General features: G+C 38.9%; 1 protein-coding gene across 2 annotated transcripts in view; it reads right to left on the reverse strand.

Moving 5' to 3' along the window:
* Positions 1–923: 923 nt before the first annotated feature.
* DYNC1H1 (dynein cytoplasmic 1 heavy chain 1) overlaps positions 924–22,415 on the reverse strand; it is a 46,265-nt gene continuing 24,773 nt past the window's right edge. For both annotated transcript variants that reach the window (XM_075151072.1, XM_075151071.1), the window contains 38 exons: positions 21,938–22,103; positions 21,547–21,710; positions 21,139–21,268; positions 20,229–20,362; positions 19,849–19,963; positions 19,569–19,730; positions 19,278–19,492; positions 18,987–19,191; positions 18,674–18,847; positions 18,458–18,577; positions 18,209–18,329; positions 17,385–17,580; positions 16,615–16,732; positions 15,446–15,661; positions 14,671–14,883; positions 14,352–14,479; positions 13,777–13,930; positions 12,815–12,961; positions 12,583–12,733; positions 12,122–12,375; positions 11,799–11,933; positions 11,607–11,701; positions 11,341–11,515; positions 9,975–10,050; positions 8,655–8,815; positions 8,268–8,379; positions 8,126–8,186; positions 7,616–7,739; positions 7,184–7,297; positions 6,736–6,906; positions 6,318–6,535; positions 5,917–6,020; positions 5,319–5,530; positions 4,301–4,454; positions 3,333–3,475; positions 2,753–2,921; positions 1,750–1,877; positions 924–1,306 (listed from right to left, as the gene is read on the reverse strand). In XM_075151072.1, the coding sequence (XP_075007173.1) occupies positions 1,178–1,306; positions 1,750–1,877; positions 2,753–2,921; positions 3,333–3,475; positions 4,301–4,454; positions 5,319–5,530; positions 5,917–6,020; positions 6,318–6,535; positions 6,736–6,906; positions 7,184–7,297; positions 7,616–7,739; positions 8,126–8,186; positions 8,268–8,379; positions 8,655–8,815; positions 9,975–10,050; positions 11,341–11,515; positions 11,607–11,701; positions 11,799–11,933; positions 12,122–12,375; positions 12,583–12,733; positions 12,815–12,961; positions 13,777–13,930; positions 14,352–14,479; positions 14,671–14,883; positions 15,446–15,661; positions 16,615–16,732; positions 17,385–17,580; positions 18,209–18,329; positions 18,458–18,577; positions 18,674–18,847; positions 18,987–19,191; positions 19,278–19,492; positions 19,569–19,730; positions 19,849–19,963; positions 20,229–20,362; positions 21,139–21,268; positions 21,547–21,710; positions 21,938–22,103 (5,764 nt within the window). In that variant the 3' untranslated portion in view covers positions 924–1,177. The remainder of the gene's footprint in view (positions 1,307–1,749; positions 1,878–2,752; positions 2,922–3,332; positions 3,476–4,300; positions 4,455–5,318; positions 5,531–5,916; positions 6,021–6,317; positions 6,536–6,735; positions 6,907–7,183; positions 7,298–7,615; positions 7,740–8,125; positions 8,187–8,267; positions 8,380–8,654; positions 8,816–9,974; positions 10,051–11,340; positions 11,516–11,606; positions 11,702–11,798; positions 11,934–12,121; positions 12,376–12,582; positions 12,734–12,814; positions 12,962–13,776; positions 13,931–14,351; positions 14,480–14,670; positions 14,884–15,445; positions 15,662–16,614; positions 16,733–17,384; positions 17,581–18,208; positions 18,330–18,457; positions 18,578–18,673; positions 18,848–18,986; positions 19,192–19,277; positions 19,493–19,568; positions 19,731–19,848; positions 19,964–20,228; positions 20,363–21,138; positions 21,269–21,546; positions 21,711–21,937; positions 22,104–22,415) is intronic.

Below are 22,415 nucleotides of genomic sequence, written 5' to 3' on the forward strand. Positions count from 1 at the left end.
GAACAAAACCAGACAGGATAGTTCAACCTACACAGATTAACTATAGGAGCTATGAAACAGTATGGAGAGGGCAGATAGCAAGAATTCTCAATTTTTGTAACTAGTAAGCATCAACTGAAACAAGCATGGGTGAGGTTAACAAATTTTCCTCCCAGCACAGGCCTGTGCTGTAGAACCACTTATCACAGAAAAAAAATATTAAGAGTTGATGCAGGTTCAGACAGTCACTGCTTTCATAGGAGAAATCATAGAGGGAAGGAGCTCCTGAGATTTCTGTTTTGAGATTGAAAAGCTATGTACCTGTATTCTTCGTATGCATCTTTGAACACTTGGTATTAGCCACTGTTAGAGGGGACAGTTCTGACAGAGAAATTTCTGACAGAAATGCTTACCCAATGAACTTAGGACTACCCAAACTTTACAGCAACCCAAGCAATTAGCAGGAACTCTCAGCTCCCCTAATTCGGTGACATGTGAGTCCCTGAAATAAGATTGTAACTCCTTGTTTAAGCATGTAATAACTATCGTCCTGGGCTTAATGAGACATGAAACTGGAGCCTTATTTCACCATAAAAGCACCTTAAGAAAGAGGAAGCCCTATTGGTCTCATTTAGGATACTCTAGCTTCTGGATCCATCTCAGCAGCTGTGTAAAAGCAGGTTACTTCAAGCAAGAGACAGTTCATTGCAAATAATCCATGCAATGTCCGCAGATGTCACAGCAGATAATATCAGGCTTTGTGTCTTACTGCACTGAAGACTTACATTCCAAGGTTCTTGTTAGCTGAACCAGCTGCTGAGTGAAGGTCAACAATATGCCTGAATACTGACTTATTACTTGTTATTCTCTGAAAAGATCATAGGTACAGTTTTTCCAGACCAAAAAAATCACATACGAATTTTATTTCCTGAAAGAGTCAGAAGTCTTGCTATAGATTTTATTTCATATAACATGATCCATCAAATATCACATCTACCAATAACCGTCTAAAAATCTCATCCTATTTTCCTTCACAGAAATCTAGCCACCGGCTTTCCAACCCACTGCCCCCTTTCTTTCTAGTCAACTTAACACAAATTCATCTGACAACCTAACCTAACCAGGTTACAAAAGTATGGGTGAATACTACATAGAAGACTGACAATTACTACAGCATTACCAGTCAAAACAAATCTTTTCACTCAGTGCAGAGAACTGCAACACCGCGTTCATAGAAGCTACGAGGGTCTTCCTTGGTAGCTATTTCGAAGTCAACCGTGAAAATCAGATCAGCACGAGTGAAGTTCAGATAAACTGGTAAAGTAACCTGGGGAAAAACATGAAATAGAAGAAGAGTTATGCAAGGCAGCTGAAGAGCATAAGAAGTTTCTATAATACTACATGGTATTTATGAGATGGGAATTTAGTCTCAGACAACTGAATACCCAAAATATGAGAAAAAAAAAACAGGCCTAATGAATTCACCTAAGGCATAGCCTTCTTTGTAGGTACAAATTCAAGTTTTGGCCTGAACAGAATTAGTGTTTTTGGATGCCTCTCCTTCTTATCTAACTACAAAGGAAAGACCTAGTCAATGGTAGGTCTGTTTGCTGCTAGCCTGGAATTTAGGTACCAACTGACACTGAGAATATTATAAAAGAACAATTTTATTTATGGTGCCCGATAAAAGTATCCATAAAGCTTCAGAAAAAAAATTACTAGGTAGATCTAATTATGAGAGTTCTTTTAAAAATTTTTATCAATACTTACAACATTTGCTTTTTTATCAGCATTTGTCTGCTTGATCCAGCGAAGCTGTGTAATGGGCAGTACAGTTGAAATAGCATTTGAAAGCGACAGCTTGTTGTTACTGCATGTAGCTCCCTGAAGCTTCAGGCCTGTAAATTGAAATACACTTTAGAGTTTGTCCTGGTTTCGGCTGGGATAGAGTTAAATTTCTTCCTAGTTCTGTGATTTAGTATGAGAAGAATGTTGATAATGCACTGATGTTTTCAGTTGTTGCTAAGTACCCTGTTAGTCAAGGACATTCAGCTCAAGAAAAACAAAACAAAACAAAACAAGCATTGGGAGGGAGCACAGCCAGGACAGCTGGCCCAGCTGGCCAATGGGGTATTCCATACCATGTGATGTCATGCTCAGTATATGGATGGTAGGCGTGTTCCAGGAAGTAGCGATCGCTACTTGGTTGACGGTCAGCACAGGTGGTGAGCAATTGCATTGTGCATCACTCATTTTGTATATTCTATCATTGTTATTTTCCCTTTTCTGTTCTATTAAACTGTCTTTATCTCAACCCATGAGTTTTTCTCACTCTTACCCTTCCGATTCTCTCCCTGTCCCGCTGGGGGTGGGGGGAGTGAGCGAGCGGCTGCGTGGTATTTGGCTGCCTGCCAGGTTAAACCATGACAGAGTTCTAAGAGCTTTCACACATCCAGAAAGAGATTGTCTCCCTATGTATCATTTAAGGGCTAAGTCCACTAAATCAGAGGTAAGTATTTCATACCACAAAATAAAGAGCTTGTAGCAGACACACTATCCAATACCGCTCAAATATATACTGACCTGAGTCTCGAGATTTATTAGCATTGTAAGTCCTTCCCTACTAACTAATACCAAACTAATTTCTAAACAACTTCAGAAAGTGTGTATTAACTTTGGCAGTGATACGATCTTCATTTGATACAGCCCATTTAATACCAGAGCTTCTGAAAGTATTTTAGAGCAAGGACCTCCTCCTTTCTGATAAGTTTACCTGTCACTCCAAAACTGCACGCATCCAGTACTGCATTCTGTGTAGTTGTAACATTGACCTCAAGACAGAGTTCTTCAAGGGACCAACTGTTTGCTTGGGCAACATATTGTCTTGTAGCAGTAATATATGCCTCTGGTACAAACAGGCCACCAAGGCACACGTGGATGTTCTATTTGAGGGGGAAAAAATAAAAAAAAAAAAAAAAAAAAAGCTATCAGCTGCAGTATTAATTCATGATTATCATAAATATTACTTCAGCAATCTATTTACATTAAAATTTTCCTGCTGCTACTGGAACACTGTGTAACTGTTAAATTGCTTTTTGCTCTAAGGCTATGTCTTCTCCCATTCTAAAATACTTTTTCTCCTCTAATCTGTATGAACAGTTAGCCTGCTGAGCCCCACCATTTCGAGATCAGGAGATACTCAACAGTATTTACAAGCACATTTCAGAGAACATTGCCTGAAGTTGTTTTGCCTGAGGAACTATTTAGAAGTCTTGATGTGAAGACTCCATGAAGTAGTTATACAGCTCCATCTGAATTAGATATAACCTCTAGAAAAAGTCAGCACAAGATACCTTTAGTTCTTTTGCTCCACCAGAAGCAGCTGCCTGGGAAATATTCTGCAGCTGTTTAATGCGCTCACTGAAGTCGGACACCCACTGAATAACAGTCATACCAGCTGGCACTGTGTAATGAGACCAGCTACGAGGCAAAATACCTATGAAAAATGTGGTTAGAATTAAGTTTTGTTTGCATACAAATTGGAATTACACACTATTTTGACACTTCACTTTTTCTCCCAATAGCCATTAAGATTTGGACCAGGATATCAGCCTCTATCTTAAAAGGCTCCTCAGTAAGTGAAAGCACTTTCAAAGATTATGAAGCAAATGGCCGCCAGGTCTAGTATTTATTTAAAATGCCATCCAGTTACAGAAATACTTCAACAGCAACTTCAGTTACACACAGCTATATGCTGCAGTAACTGATCTTCAAGTTTTCGTGAAGATTCGAGTTCTTTAGAAAAAATTGAAGAGGTCAAGTATCTGTGTTTTAGGAAATGCTTTTGTTCAAAGCAGACAGCAGATCTTTATGTATTACTAGAAGTAGGATGTCTGTGAAAATTCCACATTTATGTACAATCTTGAAACAGAAGTTTAGAGAACTTGAATATTTTCCAGGAGATCTTATTATTTATTTATTTATTATTTCCAGGAGCAATATTACTCATTTTGTGGTATAAATAACTTTATTCCATAACAATTCAGAGACTGAAAGAATTGAGAAAGATTTCAGCTTAGAAATTAAGCTGCTAATATAAACTATACAAAAAAGCCTACTATTAACTACCTCAAATTGAAATCCCAAACCACACTAATTGGAATTTTATGCTCGACTCAAAAGTATTGCTTGTGTCGAATGGTAAAGTCAGTCCCAATTTTCCTGCAATTTTTTTTTTAAGTTGCTGAGCATAATAGCCTCCAACTTACAGAGTGCAAGAGGCAAAGAGAGCACTGGGAGATGCCAATTTGAATTACCATACCTTTCACCAGTTCATTTATAAGTGTACGCAAATAGTTGGTTTGTTTCTTTTTTCCTTCACACACTTGAACCACATCTGCAAGGTCCTGACGAACATCCTGAAGCAGCTTAGCTCCCATTTTCACTTCTCTTTCAAAGAATCGGAACAAAGGATCCTGATTGTCAAAACATTGAAAGTAAGTTGCAGATCGAAGTTCAAGATTTTTGCTGGAAAATGCTACAAAAAGCAACCCCCAAATCCTGGATGGACTGACCAGTGACACTGTGACTACAAGCATTAAACATGAAGATGCAGTCTATGGTGGAGAAAATGATTGCAGAGACTGTTTTACAACCAACAGTCTCCTCTCCCTTGGAGAAGCAAGAAAGTAGAAGTCTTAGTTGAACAATTAATGCAGACTGCCTGCTGCAGCTCCTTCCAATCAACTCTGGATTTCTTTTAATCCGCAACAAAAGGTTCTCACCTTTCCCACCTTTAGTCTTTAGAAAGAGTTGGGCAATCATGGGCATATTCAACTGGGGAGCTTATTCCTGAGTTACAGCTTAGGGTACTACTGTCCAGATCTCAGAAGTTTCCTCCAGCTCTTGCATTTCTGTTCCCATTGAGAAGCTGCTGCCATATCTCCCCTCACTAACCATCACTAAATTTTAGCAGTAATTAATGTGCACTGGTTCTAACAGAGGTATCATAAGTAGCAGTCAGTGTGCTACAAACACAACAGAAAGCACTTGTTTCTTGCTACCTGGTCAGAGAGAAGCTTCAGAAGTGGTACCCTTGATAGACAGTTTGCCATCGTATTTCTTCAAATAATCCCCAGAATACATAAATGAACTTTTAAGAGCATTTCAAGAAACCCAGCAGGGCATTACATAGCTATGGCAGTCAGAATCAGCATTGATACAGGTTCCATTGTCCCCCCAACAGTTTAATCTGTACTTGCAAATCACAATGCTCTTGTTCCAGTGTACCGGAACTTGTGCACTTCCTATGCCCACGTTAGATAAAACTTAGTTCTTACCTTGATGTTTTCCACAGTTCGCTTCAGATGGTTTAGAGTTTGAGGGATAAGGTGAAGCCAGTTAGAGGCTGTGGTATGCAGTGTTCTCATCCAGGCTGGTCGACCATCTGATGTAGAATCAGTTCTTGTCTTCTTCTCAGTTTCTGCATAAGCTAGATCATCCTCATCCTCTAGCATCTGCATTTTCAGCATTTTACTGATCATATCTATGCCTAAAACAGAAGATATGCTGTCAAAGAAGCAGTGGCATCAAGACAAAAACATTCTACTACATACAAGAACGACAACTTTTCTTTTTCCCTAGTCTAGACCTAAGATACAGACCTGCCTAGCTGTAGGTGGCGACAGAGCTGACAATAAAGTTTTCCAGAATCAAGGTGGGAGCTTGGTATCTGGAAGGTTGAATGTTTAATTTACAAGCTTCTGGTCAGTTTTTGGACTGCTCGAGTGTTTTACCTTGCAGAAGTTAAATCAACTATGTTGAGGGAGGAGGGGAAAGCTATTAACTCTTCAGCAGGATTTGTATTTCTCTTCTGCTTTTTAGTTAAAATGGTGGCCTGGTAATCTATGCAAGACATTGGTAAAGTTCTGATTTTACCTTGTGTGGTGAGAAGAACTTTCTCTGCATTATTTGGCAGGCCCAGCCATGACGGCGTTTGTGTATCTGGCAGCATCTCAACCCACTGGACAAATTCTTCACGCCTGCAAGTCAGAGTTTTAATGTTCATTAGAAGGCTTCCTCTATTAGAATGGCAAGTTAATCCTTTGCCTGAGACAAATGTTTACACAGCTAAATTCCAGCACAAAGATACAAGTTAGGGTTTTTGTTTTGTTTTGTTTTTTTTTCTTCTTCTTTTATTTTTGGTTTGTTTGGTTGGTTTTTGTTGTTTGTTTTGTGTTTTTTGGTTGTTGTTGTTTTGTGTTTTTGTGTTGTTTTTTTTTTTAAACTTTAAAAAAGAGAAGTTGTAAATAGAGATCAGGCTAAGGAAAAAATGATACCTGATTCCATCTGGCATCTGAATATCTTTGTGTCCATCAACTTTGCAAGCCAGTTTGAATTCACTATCAAAACTTAAAGTAGTGAACAGACGTTCCAAGAAAGTGTTTAAAAGACGTTGATCAAATTCATTATCAATGCGACCTCCATAGATAGACTGTGCCATCAGTGTCTTTAATGCAGACCAGGGGATTTTATCAGGTGAGATGTTTTGGCGGCCCTATAAATAAAATGCAATGTAATTAGCAGGAATCAATCCTTTTCACCTCTCCTCTGACAGAGGATTCAAATTCAAGAAGTTAAATTGCCACCAGGTTGTTTGAGCCTAGTCATCTAAATTACTGTACAGAACAGACTGCCTCACTGAAGATCTTAAGTAATCTAAGTATTACCTATACCTAAGTACACAAAACTACTTGCCTTTGCTGTATCATCCAGCCATGTATCTACTGTGTCACAGGCAGATCTCAGATCAGATTCTCCAAATTCATACTTCTTGGACCAACCCAATGGAGCATAGCGCAAACGCTCTTGGATAATGGCATGGAACCAGGCAAGGAGGAAATATAAACGAGCACGCTCATTTGGAGACTAGGAAGTGGAAAAAAAAAAATAAATACACTTATTACACAAGTGAACTGATAATCAAAGCTTGCTAAAAGGCTAGAAAAGATCAGATTTAATGTATTCAGTTTTGGTAGCAATCTAGCATTCTACCAACAGAAGGAGCAACTACTACTTTACTTCTGTGAGAACAAAACATTCTATGTACATCTTAGAAGCTGAAGTTTTATCATCTTCTTCTAATGTAAGATTTTAACAAACACATTCTGACATTTCCTTTCACCCACACAAGCCGCAGCCTTACCTTGCACATTCTAGAAACCGGAATGCTACTGAAAGTCCTCAGCATGTTTGCCTTTACACCAGGAGGAGGTTCAAAGACAAAGATTCGGCCAGCACGTAACAAATTCACTGGCACCTACGAGAGAAAAGATCAATAAACTCAAATCCAACTCCTTTAGCCTTCACTAAATTAAATCCCTCTAACAGCACAACTGGCATTAGATTCAAAACCTCACTGTGAGCATGCACAGTGATGTCCTGCCTTTCTTTTGGAGGGTAAGGGAAGCAGCAATTAAGTTATCAGAAACCAAGGCTAGTAACTACCCTGACAAGCATGTATTCTCCTGTTTCTTTAACACAGAAAAGCAGTAATAACAAAACCTTCCCTGGGTAGCACTCTTGGCTCTACAAGCCAGTTATTCTACCAGAGCACCAAATTTCAGATCAATGTCACCTTTGGATTAATCTCCATGGTAAGAAAGAGTCTGAAGCAAGCATGGGGTTGCAGGGAATGTAGCTTCTTTTCTAGTTGCATGAGCCAGCCAGGAGCCAGGTGAACATTCTTCAGCATTACCCATCTGTGAAGTTTTGAAAAAGAACAAGTGCTTTTTAGTGTACAGCTTATGGATCCTGGCTATAATCACCAAAGAGTAACAGAATATGTTATTAATGCCACAGATCTTCCTCCCTCTTTAAAACCTGCCTTTACATAGAACCAATTACTGTCTACTGTAAGTGGGCTAACTTTTCTGTTTTGCAGATACAACCTACCTCTCTTGAAAATATTTAAATCAAATGTAAGTTGTGAACAACTGTCCTTCAGTTATTACAAATTCCAGTTCAGAAGATAGTCCCAGGTTTTTTTTAACCAGTTTTACCTATTTAGCCAATAGGTTATTTCCCTCTCCATCCCATTTACCTTTTTACTAGGCAGTATTCTAGCTAAAAAGGAGACAGAACTTACCTTCCAGATTTCACTGCTGTGTTTATTGCTTTATCTGCTTGGTTAAACCCTTCAGCAGAACCTAAAAGACAGAAGGTTGCTGAAGTTCTTACTGCTAACAATTTCATTTATGCTTAGATGATGAAATATGGTATGTTCTTACCAATAGCAATAGAAGTAATCTGTGTATTCTGCTCAGCTGCAAGGTCTTCAACATGACCACTGGCATCGTAACCAGGCACTGAACACATCAGCACAGGGGTATTAGGTTTTACCTATTGTCCGAGAAGTTTAAAAGGATACAAATCAGTCACTAGAGGAATACAAGAATGCAGTAAGCTCATGTTTTTTTCCCTCTGGCCAGCTAAAGACATTATGCTACTCTTAGTTTTATATTAACAACTAGGAAAACAATCAATTCTTCATACCTTGGGGAGAAGGGTAAGTGGAAGAAATGTTCCAGTGCATAGCTTTACTCACTATGGAGCTCATGCAAGGTGGCACTGAGCATTACCTCAGGATTTTAGCCTTTCAAAAACAAGCAGGTTACCTCTGTATCTACGATATGTGTCAGATCTAAAGGCTGCTCCATAATGGACATGAAAGACTCTCCAAGATTTGTTGAAACAAAGGTATGTGCCATCGCCAACAAACGATCTGGACGGAAGGCCTGGATCAGAAGCAAGCGATGAATGGCCTGTCCAATAGGAGCTGAAAAGAGGAGAGAGGATTAGATGGACAGGTAAGAAAACCATCCTCAACACCTTCCTCTTTTCAATTCTCCATTCATTTTTTCCCCATCTTGTTCTGAAAACCAGATATTTAGAGAGTCAATTATCCCTTTGAAAGATCTGTTGCAACATGTTAATGAAATGCTTATATTCTGTCTTCACTGTGACAGTCAAAAGAAACTTACCATCTTCAGTTCGTTTGTCTTCTGTGACACACTAATTACCTGCTCAACTGCTCATGTTGTGAGCCCTTTAAAAGCCTACCTTGAGAAGATGCTTTTGGATTCTACTGAAATGCTATTGGTTTACAAAATCTGCAGTCTAGAAGTATTGCCATGAAGTGATTTTAACTTCCAGGGACAATAGAGCTCTTCACATCTTCTCACTCATTCAATAATCTGCCATTCTACTAGATTTTCAAGTATTATATATTTGTCTAGCATGGATAGGATAAACCTAGAGTTGCTTCAGTTAACAGTCAAGCAGCTTTATGGTAGCTAGTAAATACAAGCTTAGAATCCTTAATTTAGAAAGCCACCCACAGGAACGAGCCCCGAATCACAGACGGCAAACGCTTCCTAACGTTACCTTTCATACAGGGGAGGAGCTGAAAGGCAACAGTTATCCTCAAGTTCTAACTCTTAACAAATTAGCACTAACAACTAATACAGCAAGAATTAAGACTTCAAGCTTGGATACAACTGCAGGAGGAAACATTCTAGTAGACCAGCCCTGTCCTCAGAAAATCTGTCTTGGAGCTTTTTAGAGTACTGAGCTGCCTCCAGATTTGCAATGACTAAGGTTAATCCAAACTATTATGCAACCTAATGAGATTGTGGAAGTATGTTTCATCCTCAGTGGAAGACCAGCTCACAGGTTAAGGTGCAGGAAGCAAGTGTAGTGACTATTGCTTAAAAAAGTTTGGGTTAAAAAAAAAAGCCAACAACAACCGAACACCTCAAACAAAACAAGAACACCAGACTTGAGGTTCTTCCACAATCCCAACGTTATGATTTTCCCACGCATTAAGGTCCAAATTAAAAGTTCTACTTTAGCATTGCTTTAAAATCATAGTAATTCTACTTGGATTAAAGTCAGTACAGTAGGACTGGTGTGGACAATAGTGCAACTTAACTTACTTGCAGGCTTTTCTTCAGTCCAAAGGTATGGTACAGTCTGCTCTGGTGAACTGCTATCCAGCCAGATACAGAATTGCTATATTGAAAGAAAATGCAAAAAAATTGAAATGGAGTTTCACGGCATCAAAAATCTGCTGCAAGGTGCAGGTCCTGTTCATGGTGCAACAGAGAGGTTCAACCTCAGCCCTAAAATCTAGAATATAATGTAATGCAGAATTGTTCAGCTACATACCAACTTTCAGTAGGAAACTGAAAGATTGCTAGGGTAGGGTTGAACTTGGTATAGTCCAAGCTCTACTAGCTTTGGATTTGCAAACAGATCTTTAAAAATTCTAATACATAGCTAAATGTTTAACCAATGAAATGCACAAGTTTGTAAGATTTTTCTCATTTAATGCTATCTTATCATCTGTCTTTAGAATAAAAATTTAGATTGAGTACCAGATGAAGCATTTGAGCTTCCACCTACAAGTAAGTCTTGAGAAATAAGACTTAACTGTTAACACTGTTAAACAGAAGCACTATTATATTAATGAAATTAAGTCAAACATTAAACTTCGCCCCAAATATTGTCCACACTCAACATAGTTTGGTCTTTTCCAAAACTTTTAGATATAAATGGTTTGAGTAAGTTCTTGACTTGTTTTTGTTTAATTAATTTCTCCAAGTTCTGTTGTTTTGCATTGCCTCCAGCACCCCTGATTCTATAGATTTCTACCAAGTCCCAGCTCAAGCTATACATTATTTTACCCCAGCCTGAAGAGTTTGAGGAAAATTAGATGTAGCAAAGAGAATTCAACTTTTAATACAAAAACTAGGCAGGGCAACCGAATAGGTACTATTTAAGATGTGGACATATTTTGGAACATACAGTTTCACGTCAGGACACAGATGTATTCTTAGAACACTCAGGTCATCAGAAGGAGCAAAGTGTTCAGCAGCTCAGCACTATCCAAATTCATTCCAAATAGTAATGTCCAAGAACCCACCATAATGATATTATCTATGGCTAGGGCTGCTCCCCTCTACTGCATAATTATCACACAATAGTGATTCAGTAAAAGACACGCAGTATCACACCTTCTGCTACCACAGGAACCAAAGCTGACTGCAAAGTTAGATGAATGGTGAAGCTGCTTCCAAGGTTGAGTGATGAATAATGCCGGTATTCACAACTCAAGATTCATAGCTTGATTACAAATGAAGTAAGAACATTCATTTCCACAACAACTACAATTAGTTAATCTGTAAGGCTTCCCTTCTTGTACTAGGAGAGCTTACTTGTAAGCATGAAGCTCTTAAAGCAGACACCTAAAAAGCTTTACCAGGTAGTTTAGTACAGAAACAAACCCTACCCAACACTTACCTCATCAGCTTGAACTTTTGAAACAAGGTCCTTAAATGCAGGAAGGCAGCTCAACCTCATCATTGCTTCTGTTTGCTCTACAGTCAAACCATTGATTTTTGGGAGAGATGCAGTGTTTAGTACAATCTCCTTCCCTCTCAAGAAATGCTGGAATTCTGCATCATATGTAGGCTCCCTAATGTTAAGGGAAAAGACGACTTTAGCTAGGTGCCTTCAAGACATCCCTCCCTTTTCAACTAAAGTGAAACAAGAAAACAAACATTTACCCAATAGTGCCTTTCAGTTTAATCCGGGCCAACAACATAGCAAATGTTATATGATCTTGATGCAGCATGCCACGTGCCACTCTATTGAAAGCCACCTACCAAGAAAACAGTGAAGTTAGTAACATAAGAAGCCTTGAACTCTGACTCTTCAAAATGATTAAAGAATTACATTTACTAATTAAAAAATTGAACCTGAAAGAGATCCTTTGTGATGATTGAGAGACGCTGAGTATGGTCTGTAATTCCCTTCAGATTTGGGTTCTCATACAAGACGTTGTGATAAATGTCCAAGAAAAACTGCAGAGAGTATTGGTACAGGAAATGTATCTGAAAGACAAAAGAGTTTAGTTTTTCTCTCTAGAGTCCTGCTGTTTGATGGCTTATGCCTACCAAAAGTCAATGGCTTATGCCTATCAAACTGCAATACAGCAGCCAGGGCTGGAATTAGGCAGTGCTTATTTAGCTTTGAACAGTAAATACATGAAGCTTCTGGTAGGAAGAACAACTCATCCTACCTGTTTCAGGGACTCCATAGTAAAGTAGATACTGCTGCACGCTGTAGAAAGAGGCAAGTACTGCTGAGAAACAGTCTCCACTTCTTGCATAACAATATCAGTCTCTTCTACTTTTCTGGTGACCTCTGCTGCTTCCTTCTTAAGGTTCTCAAGAGTAGTAATGATGGTGTCATCATCCAGGATACGTCCCTTCACTTCATTAAGCGCCTGTAGTAGGGATTTTTCTAACTGACGCAAGCGCAGCTGAAATTCACCTTAATTAGAAGAAAAATTAGGTTACATATTGTATAATGTGTTAGTTTTTAAGAATTATATGAATTGTGTATACTTTGCCATTGGACATCCTGAAAAAGCAAGAGTATCAGCTATAAAGGTATTTCATTGTGTATTTCTATAGCTACAGTAAAACCACTGTATTCTTCTGGAGCAGGAGGAAGTTACTTTAATTTTGGTAAGCATACCCTGAAGCTTGAGGAGGTCAGAGCGTTTTTCATCAACATCTGGTCTTTCAGCTTTCAGGACTTCATTCAGACACTGGCTCTGTAAGCTGCTGCGAGTTACTGTGAAGTTCACAAATGTAACACGAGAGCAGAGGTCCGGTGGGAATTCAACCTATCACAGGAACCACAAAAAACTTTCTCAGCTCTCTGACATACCATTTCTACGACCAGGACAGCCTTTTGTTTTACTTACTGTTGGGTCTCTGGTGGAGAGGAAGATAACGAAGGATGGTGACAAATCAATATCTTGGTCTCCCAGAGTAATCAGAACTCTGCCTCCAGTTCTCCGGACTTCACGATTCAGAACAGGATTCAGAACTGGATCGTAGCTCTCCACATCCTAGAAGCAGAGATGTGTTAAGAGATTCTGTTTCTTGCAAGTGTCTCAAGCTAAAAATCCTGATCCAACTGGGGCTTAAAGCTCTGGTAGCAATCAATTTGCAGTTAGTTTTGAATACAGATCAAATTCAGAAGATATTTCCACTTCAGATTTGTAGTTGAGCTACACAAGCACAGAGTTTAGGCTATTACCGTACAAAAATAGGGGAGTATTATTATTGTGTTAGTTCTAATGCATAATAAGCCCTATTCTAAGCAGCACAAGCAACAGTTACTGATCTCATCTGTGAGCTAATCCTTTGTTTTCCCATTTCCATACTAAGAAACAAAAAATATATCCATCTCAAGTGAAAGTCAACTATTCCTATACTTGCCTATTTCTTTGTATTACTGAAACTTCTTCCTGCTACTCAGAATAGATTTAATTCTAGATAACTAGCCATATTAAGTCCCATTATCTACAACTAGAGATAGCATATGGGAACAAAGGAACATATGGGAACAAAGGACAGACATGTTGCAAGTCATTTTATAGAGTGGAAGTACAGAAAGATCATTTGAAAAGAAAAGCATTCGATCTTAAAATGGTGGAAAAAGGAAACACCTTCTTTTGACTGTGTATCTCACTAATCGTATTTTTCTCAGGACTAATACCACACGTATCACTCAGTACTAGTTTACTTGTTAAATTACGGTTTAAAAATAACAACTTTGAAAAGTTGTTTGCAACTTACTAACAGAACAATTACAACTTTTCTAGTACACAGGGCAGAATTCAAGAATTTTAAATAGTTTCTACATGATCATGCAACTAACCTGTACCAGAAGTGGGTTACCAAATCTCAAGGCACTTTCCAAGTTCTTCCTGAAAGCGTCATCCAAGAAACTAGTACGAGTTATCTTACGGTCTTTATATTCATTCATGATAAACTCTGTAGCTTGCCCAGAGGGATCGATGATCAATGGATACCTGAGTTAGTAATAAAACACTTCCATTACTTGGGTTTTGACTGCAGACAGCCTCTAAGCAGTTTTATGAACTTAGGTTGCATTATTGGTCTCAACTCTAAAAGCTTGTATATTGAAGGAGTAAGTTGGCCAGGTTCAATGACTTAGTTCAGTTCAGTTTTGAAAAGTAAGTCTGTATTTAGACAACAGAATAGCTTCAGTTCAACCCAACTTATTTTAACAGCTAAGCATAACCAAAAAGGCAAACAAAGATGAATGAGAGTTTTATGTTTACGCATGGTTGAGCAGCTTTTACAAACATTAGAAGCTCTCACAACAGTGAAACAGTGCTTTGAAAGAGTTACTGTGATTCTTTGATACGTGCAAAACCTATCCTGCTGTGAGAACGTTGCTTTAGAATTCTACATCTTAGAATGAAATACCTATTAAACCGCTTGAGCATGATGGCATTCTCAGTGCACAGGTCGTCTGCAGGTAGAGAACTTGCTTGCCAGCGAAGCCGCTCATCTGCATTGGAAAGGTACTCTGTCCTTGCAATGTCTGTACGGAACTGCAAGAAGTACATACAGTTAGTATTTGACTAGAGATTCTCCAACTAGCTGGTGAAGACGTTTTGAGTAAATGCAGCTCTGCAAGGTATTCTTTTCCAATAACTCCATTCTTTACTTAGCAATCTTAAAAATTCTTTTAACTGTTGCAGTAAATTGATTTATGGTTCACTTATCACAACCATATCTTTACCTGGATATTTGCTTGCTGCAAATGGTGAGACCACGTAGTGAACAGATTCTGACGCATCTGCTGATCAAAGTAGCCAGCATAGGCAATAAAAGCTCCTGAAAGTAAGCAGTCTCCTGCAATAGTGGACATCTGGTTCTTGAAAGTTTCACTTGTCTTTTCCCATCTTTCACGTTCAGCAGAAAGACTCTTCAGAAGAGCTGTGCTACGGTTTACCTAGAAATAAGTGGTGAAGTAGTCTCTTTAGATGACAAATTGTTACAGTATTAAATGTCTCTGGGGACACTTATATTGACTCAAGGCCCACGTTAAATTTAAAAGCTCAGAATAAAATTATATTTATGTTTCTTCACTTCAGTGTTAATTTATTACGTTGGTATTCAACTGTTATTTGGAAGAATTTAGAAGTGCAAGTACTGGCATAGTAGTGACATGCTACTAATAAATCAAGTACATTGGGAATTTTGGCCCCCCCACTCCCCCCCAGTAAAGTCCAGTTAAGACATTACAATTACACTACATCCATGCTTCTTTCCAAAGGCTTCCCACTTATTTTAAGCCTTATGTGAACTGTCTCATTAATCAACTGACAACATGAGTTGATATTTCTAACTCCAGCCAGGTTTCAGCAGCTTAAGAAGTTCGTGAGATCCAGGGATGAAACAGACAGCACCACACAGGGAAAGCAAGCAAGTCTGCTCACAAGTTTGAAGAATGGTTCGATTTCTGACTGTCAAAGATTAAAGAATGGAAAATTACTGATACATAAAAGTCTTACTTTTGCTTCTACAGCAGCCAAGTCTGCCTTAATAGCTTGAGCCTCCGAAATCAGTACTGCATATTCTTCTTTGTAACGGGCAATACTGGCCTCAAGATCACGAATCATCTGCTCTACTTCATTTGCTTTCTGCTGGTTGTCTTTGGCATCATCCTCCAGCTTCTGCAGTTCATTGCGTAGAGGTTCTACTCTTTTCAACATATCAGCATAGTTCAGCTGTAAACAGTAAACGGGCCTTTTATACCTTCTAAAATCACATGTGTTAACAAGAACCACAGCATTCAGGTATATACTATCAATTGCATTTTTCCAAGCTTAGGTACTTGCGACCTGTACAAGAATTAACAGCTACTTAACAGAAACTTAGGATTGTTTATCAACCCTAGGACTCTAGTTTAAACCAAGCCTGGACACAAAAGTAATTCATTACTGCTCTGTAGACTTACAGGAAGTAATCTGAAAGGTTGAGATCACACTAAGTAGTGTACAGCACTGTTTTGCATAAATACTTGATTGGGTGTCCATGCCAGTACTGCGCTAATCTGCCTCTCTTAGTAAAGAGCTGAGTATAGCCAAGCCACAGAACAATTAGGATAGGACCTATTGGCAAGATTCAAGCTAAACAGAGTCTCTACACATCATGCCATTCATAGCAGGCGCAGTTTTACCAAATCAAGCATACTGCTGTATTGAACACCAACAGGCAAGTGAAACCATCCTTGGATATCTCAGTGCGGGGGCATCTTCCCAAAAGCCTATTCCTTTAGGAAATTAGTCAAGTACTTAAAAGCCTGTGAATGTGCCTGTGAAATGTGCCGCACTCTGAAGGAAGTCAGAGACTGCGTAAGTTTCATTAAGAGGATTGCATTGTATTTTCCAGCTGAGTACTGTATTGTCCTGTAGAATGACACTACATACAGAAAGGATCAGCTATTGTTTACCTAAAGTTTCTTGGTGCAAAAGCTATATCACAACTGGCCATTAATTCTCTGGCGCAGTACTACAGGGCCCAAAAGCATTCATCTGAACCTTCTACCGATTTCTTTGAAGCAAAATAGCTTGCAATATTTAGTTGAACAGAGACAGATTTGGAGCCTTTAGACACTGTTATATGCCTTCAGGCTCACTCTTTTCACCTTAGGTTTGCTTTCCCACAGCGCTGACTTTACCTGTGCAATTGCCCATTTCACCATAGGCCCGCAGGCCAACGATGCTCTGTTTACAATTTCATAGTTGTAACTTGGATTTGACAGGTAGTTTTTCTTCATCTTCTCCCGGATGGCATCACTACAAGGGAAAAGTTTTTAGAGATAGCATGAGTACACTGTATGTCAGCACACAAGTGTTCAGTATCTCTTTATATGGCCTGCCTTCCACAGTTGACATGAACATTTCCTAGCAGTTTTGCTGACTGGTAGCTGAGATGTTTTAATTAGTTCAAGATGTTGTTTCAGAAATTACAGCTTACATGTGATAAAAGGTATTTAACAATATTTTAGGATTAGTCACTCACAAATTGCTTAACTCTGCTCAGAAAAACTTGGGGTTGGAAGGGAATTCAGGAGGTCTCCAGTCTGACCTTCTGCTTAGATTCAGAGCCAGCTAGGAGGTCAGCCTAGAAAAAGCCCTCAGCAATTTGGTCTGTTATGGCTGCATAACAACTTTCAACTAATAATGTGGCTTTGGAAGCAACAGATTGCTTTGCAACCATGCCTTCAAGTTCCTCAACAGCAGCTGTTTTGTCCCAGTTTGCATGATACACCTTTGCTTCAGTAGTCTGTTTCCTGTACCATCTACACATTCATTACATGCAGGAATAAATTAGTCTCACAAGAAGTCAAGTGCTACTACAGCAATTACGCAGAGAAAAGTCCAATTAAGACCTTCCATATCTTTGTGAATAGTTTATTCACATAAATAATTCACACTTGCACTTTACCTGATTTCCTCAGCAGAGAAGTTAACAATGGTTGGAATGAAGTTTTCTCTCATGATGATGGAACGTATTTGTTTCCAGTCAGTTGTACTTTCACCCAGTAGTAGGCAGATGGACTCCAATGCTAGCTTCACTGCTGCAGGTGGATTAGCCATAGAACGGACCTCTACCAGATGCTGTTTCTTTATCGACTTCACAGCTAACCAGTGCCAGAAAGATGATGAACGTTGATTGGGAAGAAAACGAACAGTCAGCAAAGTCTGCTAAAGTATCTTGATTAGTAAAAACGCCTCAGGAGTGTCCAAAGGAATTTGAGATTATTAGAGAAGCAGATACTAGTGGATAACATTCAAACTATGGTATCACTAGATAAACTTTTGTGAATGTCAACTTGCCAACTGGCCACAGGCAACTTATTCTGCTGCCTAAAAATGATTCACTTAAAGCTTTATTATAAGCAATGACTCCTCTATCCAGTTTAATGAATGGACAGCTTGATTGTATGCTGTCTGTGCAGTAATAAGGCACCAGTAGTCTTTCTGATGATAAGTTTTCTTTATGAATATATAGACTGAATAAATAACTAGAGCTGGTCTGCCAGAAACGAAGCCACAAGCCATAAAAGGAGTACCAAGTATCAGATCCATACTATAAACAATACAAAATCAGAGCTCAAAGATTAGGAATTTCTTCAACACTGTTCAGCTCCATGCTAAAAGCCTACACTTTTGTAAGGCAGGACCAACTCAGACTGCACAAAACACAATCCCACAGACTTCAGTTTTAGATCCAATCCCATAGTGTGATCTCTTCAGCTGCTAACATACCATTCTGAGCTTCAATGACAGCAGGCTCCACCTTGTCAAGATCTTCTTTCACACTCATCTGCTTGTCTGCAATGACCTCCTGCTGCTTGTGCAGCTGTTCCTGAATTTCCTGGCTCATGACCTAGGAGGAAGTTTCACAGATAAAATACTGCTTTGTAGAAGTTGAACTTCTTCCAGTACTTGCTCTGCAGGCTCTGTTTTGCAAACAAAAATATTTACTATGCACAGAGATTTAACAAAGATTTTTACCTTTTTCTTCTCAGCTTCCTGCTGATCTTTCACCATCTTTTTCAACTTGTCATTGGCTGCTGCATTCTTCACTTCCAGTTCCTGACTCTTTATTCTCAGGTCACGCCGCAATTCTTCCACCTGAGATAGATTGTAAGATGGGAGAACTCGGATTAAGCATGTGGATTTATTTAATCACTCCAGCCTTATAAAAGGTCAAGTTTTAAAGATATGTACCTGATCAACCGTTTCCTTGATTTTTCTAAGGCCGACATTCAAATGCATTTGCTGTTCCTCCAATTCACTTCGTTTCTCATTGAACAAGTTGGCATAATGGTTGATGAAGTCTAAATAGTGGCGTGGTGTGATTGCCATGGTTCTGCCTCCTCGTTTTGCCAGACGAGCATTAGCCTTTAGGGAAGAAGGAACTGTAGATTACACTTTGGTTTTAAACCTTTTCAAATGCCAAAGACCACACTTTTTAGGAAACTGGTGCATGATGCTGTGGCCTAGAGATCAACACAAGTTAAGGAACCTAATAAAAACATACCTGATGGAGAGTCTGATGAACAAACACACAACTATTAACAATAGCTTCCCTGTGTGATGGTGGTTGTGGTAGCTTATCATACACAACTGGCATGTAATCAGGCACAATATAATTTGGTTTCTCAAGATCCATTTTGCTTGTGAATTCTTTGCCAACTTGGTACAGTGCCTCAGTTGACCAGTCTCCAAACCAGTTCAAGACACACCTGAAATACAAAGCATTTGTGAAGACTTCCCAAAAAGTACTGTTTTAACAGCATTTGTAATGCATGTTGGAATATACAGCAATTACCTGTTGAAGAGCGCAGGAGAGGTAGCTGCCCTATCCTTCAGGCCCTCAGAAGATGGATTCATAGTGAACACAACATGGAGATTGCGAATAACTTGGCTGGTGAACCATTTGTACAGTTCTTCATGTGAATCTAACATTAAACCTTCTTTCTGTGCTCCTTCTTTACACTGAGTCATGAGGGTGGCATATTCATCTCCTTCAAAGAGACCAGGAACCTAATTCAAAAGATAGTTTTGTTGCAGCTTATAGTTGTAAAAAGGTGCTTAAAGTATTTACTTAAAATCTTCTTACCTCTCCATTGGCTAGGAGAGTGTTCATTCTCTCCAGGAATCCAGAATCCAATACATTTGACTCATCCATTATAAAAGCTATTTTTTCATTTTTACAGCCAGAACGTCTCAATACTGTCCTAAGGTCTTCATCAAAATCTTCACCTGTATATTTTCTGTGAACCTAGTAAGATTTAATATTAGTTATTAACATCTGTTTTAGCTTTTAAAGGGAATTTTTACAGTCAATATTTAGGAAGTGCAAGTTTTGACTAACAGTTAAATGAAACTAGCATGCCAACCTTAATTTGGTAGACGCTCAAACCGTTCATCCAGGCAACAAATCTTGACAGAGTTGTTTTCCCTGCTCCACTGACTCCAATAAGCAGCAAGTGGCCCTGCGGCTGACGGAAGATTCTGAAAAAGTACGTAAGCAAGTATGTTTTGATCAAGTGTTATCAGCTTACTGAAACTTTTCCTTGAGCATCTACACTTCAAGTTACTACCAGAACTGACACATCTTTCCAGCTAGGATCCTGCTACCTGGAGGCTAGAAATAAATAATCTATGGACAACAGTGGGATCATGCTCCATTCTTACTTAGTCTGTACTCAGGTTACTCTATTTCAGAACAAGTCGCTAAATGCTATTTATATGAGCAGCAACTGAAGTCTCCACTTACCGGTCAATTCTTAACACATGATCCAAGACTTCATTGAACAGAACAAGTGGTACATCAAGTTCTTCTTCATAAAAGACTTTAAGCCTAGCTTTCACATAGTCTCTCAATTCTTCTTGGTCCACTGGAATATAATCCTAAAAGAATCAGTCAATACAGCGTGGAATTTAAGATTAAGGGAATTCTGCTTAGGGATCAATTTATGAGTAGATGAAAGCAGAACTATTAGAATACTTAAACTAGCAATCCCCTACAAAAGCTTAAGAATGCTGTACTCATTTAACTTGCACAGGAACATGTCCACATCTTAGAGTGCCACAGATAGCAGCATGGGGTTTAAACACTGTTATCTACTGTTATCTATGATAGGTTGAGCCTGTGCTGCCAGTCACCGAAGAGACTAGGAAGTAGCATGACAGACTTACTCCCTCCTCACTCCCCCAATTTACTTTAAACAGCCTTTCCTAGGCGTTTGCTATTGGTCATAGAGATGGCTAGCAGGCTAGATGGACTTTCGCCTTGACCCAGTAGGATTTCTACAGATTGCTCAGCTGGATCACTTCAGATTACAAGAAACAGTCCACCATAAAATTTACAATATCAACATTGTTCAAGGGTCACTGCCTTATCCAAGAGATTCCATAAGCAGTAAAACTCAGCAACTTTCTGGGAGTGTTATCCTGTTCTCAAGAAATATTATTTAATACTGCCTTTATCTACTGTGGTAGATCTTACAATAGTATCCCTGGCATAACAGCTATTAACTTTGCGGTAGACATAATCACAGTAAGAACTTATTAGAGATTAGTTTAACAAAATGATGGGCGCTGACTATCATGTTAATATAGTCATAAAAGCAGCATCACTTAATTGCTCCCAAACTATTTAATTTTACTTATTTATTTAATTTTACCTTCGACAGCCAGTTGCTGTATAAGATAGGTCTGCTCATAGCTTTTTCTTTGTCAATATTGGGGAAGTGCTTCAGAGCAACCATATCAATGTTCTCATCAGTCCAGCGTCTCTCCTCATCTTCTACAAGTCTGGATAAAGAAAAAAGTCAGTGACTACAAATCCTCTGTAACGGGAGGATATAGTCACATCACATGGCAGTGCTACCACTCAAGTACATTTCTGCTTTGCATAGATACGACTCCCAATAGCGTTAAGTTAAAGCAAAGGGAAATATTCTCATTTGCATTCCAGCTATTTAACATGAACCACACTTCAGTTTGGTCTTCTAATGAAAGTTGTCAAGGAGTGGGGAAAGTTCATTTTGCACCCTTTTCTTTTTTTGCCCCCCATCTCATGTTTATTTTACCTGTCTTGGAAGAGACGTAAAGCTTCATGGGCCCAAATCCTGATAAGGCCTTCAACTGGTAAGGTTTCTAGTGGTCTTAACGCTTCAAATATACCTCTCACCCATCGAGTCATTTCACGAGGTGAATAGATGTAGTGTGGCTGTGTGTCTTGAGTGAATCTCTCCTAAAAATTAAAATATAATTAGTTACTTCATCCCAAAGGTGCGCCATATTTTTACAGGTCTTGTGTTGCATGATATTACTTTACTAGTGGCTTTCACCAGAACTTAAGTAATTAGTTGAGTTCTTGCACACGTATTAACCATATCAAAGGCAAAAAATGCATGTTAAGTGATTCAGCATAAAAGGAAGACTTCTAATTAGAATTTGCAGTTGTATTCAAAAACTTACCTGAGACATTGTGTAGAATTCTACCATAGCAGCAGTGAGAGGTTCTGCATATGTGCGAAGTGATGGGATCAGCCTTAGCATTGCACGATTGAATGTTCCATATATCTGAGTAAGCGAAGCTGGTCCAGGATAGTCCACATAAACCACAGGAACATGGCGTAAAAATCTGAAATATTAGCATATTACATAGCCCAGAAGGTCAAATTACAGTCTGTACTATTTCCATTATCTTTTGCCAAAATTAAATAACTGCTTGATTCAAAATTATCAGCAGTAACTGCAGTTGGTTTGATTGCTCCTTAGTGACTCGGACCAAAAAGTATTCTGAAGTAGCTACAGCATTTTAGACAGGTTACTCAAGAAGCGTAACGACGAGTCCACTGGTTGGCTGTCAGGGTAAGAACCAACTAGCAGTTAGTTCAAAAGCAAGGAACACAACTTCAGCACAGCTCGTGTTAAACAAGTATATTAAGGACAG

This window comes from Calonectris borealis, chromosome 5 (assembly GCF_964195595.1).
Source record: "Calonectris borealis chromosome 5, bCalBor7.hap1.2, whole genome shotgun sequence".
In the NCBI taxonomy this organism is placed as follows: Eukaryota; Metazoa; Chordata; class Aves; order Procellariiformes; family Procellariidae; genus Calonectris; species Calonectris borealis.